Source organism: Heteronotia binoei, chromosome 6, assembly GCF_032191835.1.
Source record: "Heteronotia binoei isolate CCM8104 ecotype False Entrance Well chromosome 6, APGP_CSIRO_Hbin_v1, whole genome shotgun sequence".
Taxonomy (NCBI): Eukaryota; Metazoa; Chordata; class Lepidosauria; order Squamata; family Gekkonidae; genus Heteronotia; species Heteronotia binoei.
In genome coordinates this window covers 138,394,376-138,406,671 of record NC_083228.1, presented here as the reverse complement: position 1 = coordinate 138,406,671, position 12,296 = coordinate 138,394,376, and the positions used below count along the sequence as shown (strand labels likewise).

The 12,296-nt window shown below is 40.6% G+C and overlaps 2 protein-coding genes and 1 non-coding gene across 3 annotated transcripts in view; 1 reads left to right on the top strand and 2 right to left on the bottom strand.

The window, feature by feature from the left end:
* The window catches only part of LOC132574464 (cytochrome P450 2J2-like), a 585,507-nt gene that overhangs the window by 119,626 nt on the left and 453,585 nt on the right, over positions 1-12,296 (top strand). The window lies entirely within an intron of this gene.
* Positions 1-12,296, bottom strand: part of RNPEPL1 (arginyl aminopeptidase like 1) — a 60,306-nt gene that overhangs the window by 17,453 nt on the left and 30,557 nt on the right. The window contains exons 8-9 of the mRNA XM_060242716.1: positions 11,397-11,509; positions 600-708 (exon numbers count right to left, since the gene is read on the bottom strand). Coding sequence (XP_060098699.1) covers positions 600-708; positions 11,397-11,509 — 222 coding nt within the window. The remainder of the gene's footprint in view (positions 1-599; positions 709-11,396; positions 11,510-12,296) is intronic.
* TRNAV-GAC (transfer RNA valine (anticodon GAC)) lies at positions 84-155 on the bottom strand. The gene has a single exon. It is a non-coding gene; the product is annotated as a tRNA-Val (tRNA).

The following is a 12,296-nucleotide window of genomic DNA, read 5'->3' as shown; positions in this document are numbered from 1 at the left end:
ACTGAGCTACAGGTCCACTTCATGGCTCTCCAGGGTCTCAGGCTGAGGTCTTTTCCATTCCTTCCTGCCTGGTGCCTTTTAACTGGAGATGCCAGGGATTGAACCTGGGGCCTTGTGTGTGTCAAACAGATGCTCTACCACTGAGCTACAGGCCCAGTTCATGGCTCTCCAGGGTCTCAGGCTGAGGTCTTTCCCATCACCTACTGCCTGGTCCCTTTTGACTAGAGGTGCCAAGGATTGAACCTGGGACCTTCTGTGTGTCAAGCAGATGCTCTACCACTGACCCACAGCCCTTTCTGAATGCTCCAATCTTAATTGCAGCAACATCAGCAGCAGTTAAATCACCATCCTGTGCCTAGAAAGCTGGATCTAGTAAGCTTCTCATCTAGAGAAACCTCCATCCACTCCCCTTGAGCTAGAGCTAGCCTCTGCTCACTGCCTATCGGATGCGTCTGCATTGGACACAAAAGGAATTCGATCCCCTCTCTGCTCCAGACAGCCCGGCTTGAGAATCTCACACATGTAGCACCCGTGCTGTTACTCCAATGTCGGTGCACGAGTTCATGGGTTCATGTCGCTGATGCTCTTTTCTCCCCCACCTGTTTTGCTGTCGATGCATTGTTCTTTCAGTTCTGGAAAGAAAGCCAGGAAGGAGTCCAAGAGGTCCTGAGCCACGACGCTGGTGAATTTGTACTTTTCGATGTAGGCCTGGAAGAGAGATTAGCGGGTGGGTTACGAAAAAACGTGCGAGCCGGAGACGGAAATACCGCGAACTAGCTCACACTGACTCAGCTTAGGGGGAACTCCGCTACCAATTAAAAGCTGCTTCTGAGAAAATGAGCAGAAGCTCCGTCAGATGTTGCCACCTTGACTGCTTGCTTTGACTTTCCCTCTTCACTGCTTCCTGTTCTACCTCCTCTCTCACCCCAAGGTGAATTTCTGAGTCCTGAAGTCCACAGAGAGCCTGTTTGGTGTAGTGGTTAAGTGTGTGGACTCTCATCTGGGAGAACCAGGTTTGATTCACCACTCCTCCAACTGCACCTGCTGGAATGGCCTTGGGTTAGTTTGGTGTAGTGGTTAAGTGTGCGGACTCTCATCTGGGAGAACCGGGTTTGATTCCCCCCTCCTCCACTTGCACCTGCTGGAATGGCCTTGGGTCAGCCATAGCTCTGGCAGAGGTTGTCCTTGAAAGGGCAGCTGCTGGGAGAGCCCTCTCAGCCCCACCCAGGGTGTCTATTGTTGGGGAAGAAGATATAGGAGATTTGTAAGCTGCTCTGAGTCTCTGATTCAGAGAGAAGGAAAAGGTCCCCTGTGCAAGCACCAGTCATGTCTGACTCTGGGGTGACGTTGCTTTCACAAAGTTTTCACGGCAGACTTTTTACGGGGTGGTTTGCCATTGCCTTCCCCAGTCATCTACGCTTTCCCCCCAGCAAGCTGGGGACTCGTTTTACTGACCTCGGAAGGATGGAAGGCTGAGTCGACCTGGAGCCGACTACCTGAACCAGCTTCCGCTGGGATCGAACTCAGATCGTGAGCAGAGGGCTCCGACTGCACTACTGCAGCTTTAACACTCTGCGCCATGGGGCTCTTTCAGTATTGTTTACTCAGACTAGCAGTGGATCTCTGGGATCTCAAGATGAGATCTTTCCCATCACCGACTGCCTGATCCTTTTTGGGTGGAGATGCCCGGGACTTAACTTGTGACCTTCTGCATGCCAAGCAGGGGCTCTTCCACTGAGCCTTCAGAGAGAAGGGCAGGGTATAAATCTGCAGTCGTCTTGTTATCTGGGAGAACCGGGTTAGATTCCCCACTCCTCCACTTACAGCTGCTGGAATGGCCTTGGGTCAGCCAGAGCTATCGCAGGAGTTGTCCTTGAAAGGGCAGCTACTGTGAGAGCTCTCTTAGCCTCATCTACCTCACAGAGTGTCTGTTGTGGGGGGAGAAGATATAGGAGATTTGTAAGCCGCTCTCTCTGATTCAGAGAGAAGGGCGGGGTATAAATCTGCAGTCTTCTTCTTATCTGGGAGAACCGGATTTGATTCCCTATTCCTCCACTTGCAGCTGCTGGAATGGCCTTGGGTCAGCCATAGCTATCGCAGGAGTTGTCCTTGAAAGGGCAGCTACTGTGAGAGCTCTCTTAGCCTCATCGACCTCACAGACTGTCTGTTGTGGGGGGAGAAGATATAAAAGATTTGTAAGCCTCTCAGCCCCACCCACCCCACAGGGTGCCTGCGTGGGGGGAGGAGATGTAAGCTGCTCTGAGTCTCTGATTCAGAGAGAAGAGCGAGGTATAAATCTGCAGTCTTCTTCCATCAGCAATATCTACATCAGCAATAATTTTTTTTTAACATGCAGGTGCCTCTGGAAATCTAAGACAGAAATCTAGGGACTCACGGTGACCCAGAGGAGTACAAAGGTAAAAAAACACACACCCCATGCTGTGATTCAATAAAGACTTAGTATAAATTTCATTCAGTGTAATCAGGCCTCATTATGGGCAAGAGCTCACAGGTGCAGAGCTCTGGAACCTCTAAATGTTACGATGCTTTCAAAAAAATGGGGAAATCACCAAAACATGACAAACAGACAGATGGAAACCTTCCTCAGGCCACTGTGGCCACCGAGGAGAAAGTAACCGAACGAGTAAGATGGGAGTAAGGTCTTATTATGACAATTCTAATTCAAGGAGCATTTTAAGGGAGATGCTGAGCTGATATAATTTAGTACACCTTCCGGTGATGTCGGGGTGTGTGGTGTTTGAAAATGAGTTGTGCTAATGAGCTCCAGCACCTCTTTTTCTACGAAATGACCCCTGAGCGTAATGATTACTACAATTTGAATACAGTATATATGGACGACGCAACGCAATGCAACGAACAACAGAGAGCCAGTTTGGTGCCCTGATTAAGTGCGCGGACTCTTATCTGGGAGAACCGGGTTTGATTCCCCACTCTTCCACTTGCAGCTGCTGGAATGGCCTTGGGTCAGCCATAGCTCTGGCAGGGGTTGTCCTTGAAAGGGCAGCTGCTGGGAGAGTCCTCTCAGCCCCACCCACCTCACAGGGTGTCTGTTGTGGGGGGAGAAGATATGGGAGATTGTGAGCTGCTCTGAGTCTCTGATTCAGAGAGACGGGCGGGGTATAAATCTACAGCAGTCTTCTTCTCCACTCGCAGCTGCTGGAATGGCCTTGGGTCAGCCATAGCTCTTGCAGAGGTCGTCCTTAAAAGGGCAGCTGCTGTGAGAGCCCTCTCTGCCCTACCCACCGCACAGGGTGTCTGTTGTGGGGGGAGAAGATATAGGAGATTGATTGTAAGCCGCTCTGAGTCTCTGATTCAGGGAGAAGGGCGAGGTATAAATCTGCTCTTCTTTTTCTTCTTCTATCACTTTATACATGGAATTCTTTCCAAAAAATACAAAGAAAACTTAACAGTTCCACAGTGGTATAGCACTTTCTCAAAAGTCCCTTGTAGGTTCAAGACGAATTCAAACAGTCAAGTTCCCTATTCTGGAGTGGCAGGGGTTTCTTCAGTCTTCCTCAGGACCATGGAACTATGCTATTAGCCACAGTGTGTGAATTTTTTTGCCACTGTGTGATACAGTGTTGGACTGGATGGGCCATTGGCCTGATCCAACATGGTTTCTCTTATGTTCTTATGTGACACAGTGTGTTGGACTGGATGGGCCACTGGCCTGATCCAACATGGCTTCTCTTATGTGGCACAGAGTGTTGGACTGGATGGGCCATTGGCCTAACATGGCTTCTCTTATGTTCTTATGTGACACAGAGTGTTGTTCTGGAGGGGCCATTGGCCTGATCCAGCAGGGCTTCTCTGATGTTCTTATGTGACACAGAGTGTTGGACTGGATGGGCCATTGGCCTGATCCAACCTGGTTTCTCTTTTGTTCTTATGTGACACAGAGTGTTGGACTGGAAGGGCCATTGGCCTGATCCAACATGGCTTCTCTTATGTTCTTATGTTGGACTGGAGGGGCCATTGGCCTGATCCAACAGGGCTTCTCTTATGTTCTTATGTGACACAGAGTGTTGGACTGGATGGGCCATTGGCCTGATCCAACATGGCTTCTCTTATGTTCTTATGTGATACAGAGTGTTGGACTGGATGAGCCATTGGCCTGATCCAACAGGGCTTCTCTTATGTTCTTATGTGACACAGAGTGTTGGACTGGAGGGGCCATTGGCCTGATCCAACATGGCTTCTCTTGTGTTCTTCTGTTCTTATGTTTAACAAAAAAAGAGAAAGAATTCCACGTTCAGGGTGATAACACCTATTGTTTGTTGCAGTGTGTTGTCCATATATACTGTATTCAAATTGTAACACCTGGAATTCTGGCATAGTGTGGTGGACACAGCCACGAAATGGGTGCCGCACAATGGCCACTTCAGGAGGTGGAGCCACGTACAAAATGAGTGGAAGCTGATCCCAAAGCAGCAATAAAAAAAAAAAATCAATCAGGTTTATTATGGTCAAAAGACCAGCAAGGTTAAAAACAGATGAAAAGGCAGTTTTAAAAATTGATTACAAAAATGTAGGATCCCAGATTAAAAAAGGAAATTCACATTTCAACATTTCCCTTAGCCGGACAGTTTCGCTTTCAGTTAAAACAATTTTATTTGTAACATATGGAAACAATATCTCTTTCTTGCATCATTAATAACTTTTTTTTAATCTATCCCATATATTACCTTCTAACCACCCCTCCCCCCGTTACTTGACCCCCGCCGGTGTTATATACTTAAAATACTAATATTTAAAGGTACCCTTAACTAATAAAAAACAAAAATTAATATTCTTCTTCCTTCTAAGACTTAATCATTATCAAAAATTGTCCAATGTCCTTTTTTCCCCCACTCTTTTTCTACATATCTTCTGAACTTTTTCCACTCCTTCTTAAAAACTTCTAAATCATAGTCTCTTATAATTCTTCTTAATTTGTCCATTTCACTCCATGTCATAACTTCTACAATCCAATCCCATTTCTCTGGTATTTTTTCTTGCTTCCATAACAGCGCATACCATGTCCTAGCAGCTGAAAGCAAGTACCAAATTATAGTTCTGTCTTCTTTTGGAAATTTTTCCATTTGTAATCCCAAGAGAAAAGTCTCTGCAATGTGCTTAAATTCATATCCCAAGATCCTAGAAATTTCTTGTTGAATCATCTGCCAATACTTTTTTGCTCTTTCACAAGTCTACCAAATATGGCAGAAAGAACCTTCATGTTTTTTACATTTCCAACATCTGTCTGGCATCTTATTATTCATCTTTGCTAACTTTTTAGGAGTCATATACCATCTATACATCATTTTAAAACAGTTTTCTTTAATACTATGACAAGTCGAAAGCTTCATAGAATTCTTTCACAAACATTTCCAAGTTTCCATCTGTATTTATTTATTTACATTAATTGCCCACTTAATCATTTGAGATTTCACTACTTCATCTTCCGTAGACCATTTTAAAAGTAATTTATATAGTTTTGAAATTAATTTTTCATTATCTCCAAGCAGAACATTTCCCATTTCTGTTTGTTCTTTTCTTATTCCTTCAGTTTTTCTGAATTGTAGCACCTTAATTAATAACTTATAATGGCTAACTGTTTTATCTAATTTTTAACTTAATTTATAAATGTAATTCAACCGTATTTTAATCTGTTTTATTGTAATGATTGTATTTTATTGAAATCATGGTTATACCATGTCCTGTGAGCCGCCCTGAGCCTGACTTTGGCAGGGGAGGGCGGGATACAAAAATAAATTTATTATTATCATCATCATCATCATCATCATTTTCCACCGAACTCTTTATTTGTTGCATTTGGAACCAATCATATTTATTATTCAACTCTTCAGCAGTTTTCAATTCTATTTTGCCACTATGTATTTTTAATAATTGATTATATGACAACCACTTTCCTTCACCCGTCTCAGCTGTTATTTTTATTACTTCTGCTGGCACTATCCATAACGGCTTTCTCTCATCCCCATATTTCTTATACTTCATCCACGTATTTAACAAATTGTTTCTTACATAATGGTGAGAAAAATACAAATAAGCGTGCCAGCCAAATTTATTTCCATGACCTTCCAACGCTAAGAGGTTTTTATTTAACAACATCACCCATTCTTTTATCCACACTAAACAAACTGTTTCATGGTATAATTTTAAATCTGGTAATTGGAATCCTCCTCTCTCTCTTGCATCTGTTAAAATTTTCATTTTAATCCTTGGTTTCTTCCCAGCCCACACAAACTCTGAGATTTTTCTTTGCTATATATTAAATTGTTTACTGTCTTTCACAACTGGAATAGTTTGAAACAAATACTTTATTCTTGGCAGAATATTCATTTTAATTGCAGCTATTCTGCCCAGCAATGACAAATTAAGTTTATTCCATATTATCATATTTTACGCCATAACTTCTCATAATTGTTTTTAAACAAATCAATATTCTTCATTGTTATCTCCACACCCAAATATTTTACCTTAGAGGTAACTTCACAACCCGTTAGCTTCTGCAATTCCTTTTGTTAATTTACTTGCATATTTTTACATATTTTGATTTTTCTTTATTAATATAAAGTCCCGCCAATTCTCCATATTTTTGTATTTTAACTAACAACAAAGGTGTTACTTGTATGGGATTTTCATTTATAAACATTATATCATCTGCAACTGCTCTATATTTATAAGTAAATCCTTTTACTTTTAATCCTTCTATTTCTTTGTCTTCTTGGATTTGCATCAGTAAGATTTCAAGAGTCATTATAAACAACAGTGGGGAAAGCGGACAGCCTTGTCTTGTACCTTTGCTAATTATCATATCTTCTGTAAGATCTGCATTTATACATAGCCTTGCACGTTGTTCAGTATATATTGCTTTTATCATCCTGATAAAGTTTCCCCCCCAACTCCATTTTCTCCATTACTGCAAACATAAAGTCCCAGTTTAAATTATCAAATGCTTTCTCTGCATCCGCAAAGAATAATGCTACTTCCTTTTCTGGATGTCTTTCATAATATTCTACAATATTTACAACAGTTCTAATATTGTCTCTTATTTGCCTTTTGGGGAGAAACCCCGCTTGATCCTCCTTTATAAAATTTATCAAATATTATTTAAGCCATTCTGCCAATATTCTTGTATATATTTTATAATCATTATTCAATAGTGAGATTGGTCTATAACTTTTTTACATTTGTGACATCTCTATCTTCTTTTGGAGTCAATGAAATAACAGCTTCCTACCATGTATTTGGTATTTTCCCTTTTGTTCTAATCATGTTCATCAATTTCTGAAGATTCGGTATTAATTCCTCTTTGAAGGTTTTAAAAAATCTAGCTGTATATCCATCTGGCCCAGGTGCCTTTCCATTTTTCATTGTATTAATCGCTGCAATTTCTATTTTTTCAATTGGATCATTCAAAACTTTTTTCATATTTTCTGTTAAAGGTGCTATTTTAATATTTTGTAAATATGCTTCCATCTTTTCTTTCTTTATTTTAACACCCTTAAATAATTTGGCATAGTACTTAAAGAATTCTCCTTTTATTCCTTCTTGATCTACCATCTCTCTTCCATCAGCCACAATTTTATTAATAATTTTGCTTTCTCTCTTTTTTTTTCAGTTGCCAGGCCAAATATTTTCCAGGTTTATTTGCTCCCTCGAAAGATTTCTGCTGTAATCTTTTCAGATTCCATTCCAGTTCTTTATTTAACAAATGTCTCATTTCTGTTTGTAATATTGTAATCTCCCTCATAATTTTCTTTTTCCCTAGCCTTTTTCTCAGTTCCCCTTCTTTTTTCTTTATTTCACGTTGAATGGCCAGCATCTGTTTTTCTTTTGCCCTCTTGTCTTTATTATTCAATGTAATCAATATTCCTCTCATTACTGCTTTATAAGCATCCCACACCGTCTGAAATTCTATATCTTCTTTATCGTTTATTTGGAAGAAAGCTTTAGTTTCATTTTTCTAGAGATGTCACTATTTCCTTTTTTCTGTAGTAAATCATTTAATCTCCATCATCTTGACTTTTTAGACAATTTTGTAATCCACATTATTGGGTTATGATCAGCCCCTATTTTAGGTAAAATCTCTATTTTCTTTGTTATAAGGCCTAAATCCTTGGTGCCCCACAACATGTCAATTCTGGAAAAAGTATTATGTCTTGCTGAAAAAAAGGTATAGTCCCGTACTTCAGGGTTAAATTTTCTCCATATATCTTCCAAGTTTTCTTGTTTGACTAATTCAAAAAAAGACTTTGGCAATTTTCCTTCCTTATTATTTTTTTTCCCCAGACCTATCCAGTGTGTTCTGAATTGTTCATTAAAGTCCCCCATTATCAAAACTTGATCATATGTCACTTCACCAAATTGTTGTATAACGTCTTTAAAAAAAAAAATCCTTTGCTCCATTTGGTGCATACAGTCCCAACAACTTTTTTTATATTTAATATTATTTCTACCGCTACAAATCTTCCATTTTTATCTTTAAGCACTAATTTCGGATCCAATTCTTATTTAATATAAAAAATTACTCCCCTTTTCTTCTGTTCAGCCAGTGAATAAAATTCTAGTCCCAATTGCTTATTCCATAAAAATTTGTAATCCTTTTGTTTGATATGTACTTCTTGTAGGCAAACTATATTACAATTTTGCTTTTTAATCCAATGAAACGTTGCCTTTCTTTTTTGTGGTGAATTTAGTCCATTTACATTCCAAGATAACAATTTGTAATCCATCATGGTGCAAATTCTTTGTGTTCTTCATAAAATCTACTCAGTTCCTGTGTATTTGTAATTGTAATCTTTTTTCCTTGAAGTTCAAAACTCAAACCTTCAGGTATTATCCATCTATACCTCATTTCATTGTCCCATAATTTTTCTGTCAATTTCTTATATGCTCTTCTGTCATCTATCACTTGTCTTGGCAACTCCTTCATAATTCTTACTCTACTGCCTCCCACTATCAATGTCTTTTCAAAGTTTTTATTCATGATCTTTCCCACCATTTCTTTTGTCATATATCTTATAACCACATCTCTTGGTAGATTATTTTTTTTACATGAAGTGAGTTCACTCTATACATATGGTCATACATACTTCTAGTCCCTTCAGATCTTTCTCCAGAAATTCTGCAATTATTTTCATTATATATTCTTTCAAGTCAGTTTCTTCATCTTCAGGTACTCCTCTCAGACGTATCTGGGTCTCCATCAATTTGCAGTCATGAATTGCCACTTTTTCTTGTATTTTTAACAAGGTGGAATCATGTACTTTCACTCTCCCTTCCACCGCCTGCATTTTCTTTGATGTTACCACAGTCTCATTCCTGAGATCCTCTGTATCTTTTTTTAGCTCTTCAATATCTTTTCTAATTTGTTTTTTGGAAGCAGTTATCATCTCCTTCATCCCTTTCATTATCCTGGCTTCCATTGCTTCTAATTGTTCCTGCATTTTTTCCAATGAAGCAGTCCTTGCACGGGTTTGCTTGTGGTCTGACATGTAAAAACACCAAAAATTTTGACTTCACCAAATTAAATTTCAACTATCAGGTTTAAAAGAATGAAGCTTGCTTTCTTCAATGGGCCTAATTTCACCATCCTCAGAGCCTCCTGGGCTCAGATATTAATTTTAATTTTTTTATTTTTCCCAAAATGGCGGTCGCGACTTTCTGCCTCACTCTAATTTTTTTTTTCTTTTTTCCTCTAAGGATTCTGAAATAGTTTATTAACAATAATGTCCAATAGCATTTACCTTATAAGCTTCACCTCTGTCGGCTCCACCAATTTTTATTGTCCCGAACACTTTAAAAGTTTTATTTAAACGTTAGCCTCCCAGCAATGGCCGCCGATGTTTTTCTATGGTATTATAGTCCTAGAGTAGGCTAGCTGCTTCGATGATTTCCCTTTTTCATCCAATACTTCCTGCTTTACTTGCCACCAAATCCCGTTTTCGTTGGTAGAGAGATCTCACAATACTTGACGTATTTCCTGTGTTGACTGTGAGAACTGCAATTCTATGACGGAGCTTTTTCTCAAAAACCGCAAGTAGACCAAACAATAAATTCCTTTCCACTTTTTAGCAATGTCCTTTAAATTTACAAAGTCCAAATTTCGCCCCTTCTCCCCCTCTTCTTCTTCCAAGCTTTCAATATTTCAATTTCCCACCTTCTGGTTTTATTTTGTTTAACTTTAATTAGTCCTGGAATGAAAGATAGCAATCAGTACCTTTTCTGTAGTTATCCAGATCAACACCGGTCTTGTGTAGCTTTAGATGTTTAGTAGTATCAAAGAAGGTTAGGATCCTGTCGAGTTTCGCTTTCTAAGAGCTGATACACAAATTTTTGCTACAAATTTTTGACTGTCTCCTGGAAGATATATCTGAAGGATTTCAGGGTGAAGTCTGGAGAGTAATGGGATAAGTATCTGGAGTCTTTCTTCTTGATAATATTCGCAGTGTAAGAGTGATAGACTCAGGGGTAGAATTCTAGCAGGAGCTCCTTTGCATATTAGGCCACACACCTCTGATGTAGCCAATCCTCCAAGAGCTTACAAAAAAGAGCCTTGTAAGCTCTTGGAGGATTGGTTACATCAGGAGGTGTGTGGCCTAATATGCAAAGGAGCTCCTGCTAGAATTCCACCTCTGGATAGACTCAACCACATTACTCGAAGGACAACAATGCTACTGCAAAGGCAGATGAGGAAATCTACTGTGTAGAATTGTGAAAAGAAATGTATCAAAGCGTGAGCTTGAAAAAAACCCATCTATATCTCTCATAAGTGATATCGGAAAGGTATGAGGGTGCTTTATAACTTGGTCCTTTTTTCAAACTCCTATAACTTAAAGGGAGTACTGCCTCATCATAAAAAAAAACCACACAGCCAATCAAATCTCCAACAGTCAAGAAGAAACGATGATGATATTGAATTTATATCCCACCCTGTACTCTGAATCTCAGAGTGCTCACAATCTCCTTTACCTTCCTCCCCCACAACAGACACCCTGTGAGGAGGGTGGGACTGAGAGAGCTCTGACAGAAGTTGCCCTTTCAAGGACAACTCTTGCGAGAGCTATGGCTGACCCAAGACCATTCCAGCAGCTGCATGGGGAGAAGTGGGGAATCAAACCCAGTTCTCCCAGATAAGAGTCTGCACACTTAACCACTACACCAAACTGGCTCTCTTAACCACTACACTTAGTGGGCCCCAGGAAAGTTGTTAGCAGGCACCACGGTGCCCATGGGCATCACGATGAGGACTCCTGATCTAGATACAGAGACTGAAGAATGCAAACGGGCAAGGGTCTTTGCGGGCACACATGTAGAACAGACACCCACCACCACTGCCCGATCCCTGAAAAACCCAAGTTACTAACTCGGAGGAAGGCATCGAAACGTGCTGGATCTCCGCAGAGCTGGGACAGGTAATAAACAAAGCAGTAACCTTTCTCGTATGTAAAGAGGTTCATCAGATTGCTGGGATTCACACCTGTGGAGAGAGCAGTCGGGTAAGGCTGGAGGCAAAAATAAAGAAAGAAATGCCAGCAAAGGTTTCTTTTTAGATATTTTATTGATGTATGTGTGTGTATATGTATGTATTTATTTATTGGCGAATTGGACATTATCTTAAATGCTAAATAATATGTTCTACGCTACATATACTATAGTACTTTATGCACAGTAGAATTTTGTTATGTATGGAATTAATCTACTTGACACTGCTTCATTCAACAAGGTTCTGTATAACTTGGAATTTTCAATAATAATAATTGTAGATTTATACCCCGCCCGTCTATCTGAATCAGACTCAGAGCGGCTTACCATCTCCTATAACTTCTCCCTCCGTGACAGACACCCTGTGTGGTGGGTGGGGCTGAGAGGGCTCTCACAGCAGCTGCCCTTTCAAGGACAACCTCTGCCAGAGCTATGGCTGACCCAAGGCCATTCCAGCAGCTGCAAGTGGAGGAGTGGGGAATCAAACCTGGTTCTCCCAGATAAGAGAGCTATGGCTGACCCAAGGCCATTCCAGCAGGTGCAAGCAGAGGAGTGGGGAATCAAACCTGGTTCTCCCAGATAAGACAGTTATGGCTGACCCAAGGCCATTCCAGCAGGTGCAAGTGGAGGAGTGGGGAATCAAACCCAGTTCTCCAGATAAGAGAGCTATGGCTGACCCAAGGCCATTCCAGCAGGTGCAAGCGGAGGAGTGGGGAATCAAACCCGGCTGTGGAGACCAAGTCCTATGAAGTCCGCACACTTAACCACTACACCAAACTGGC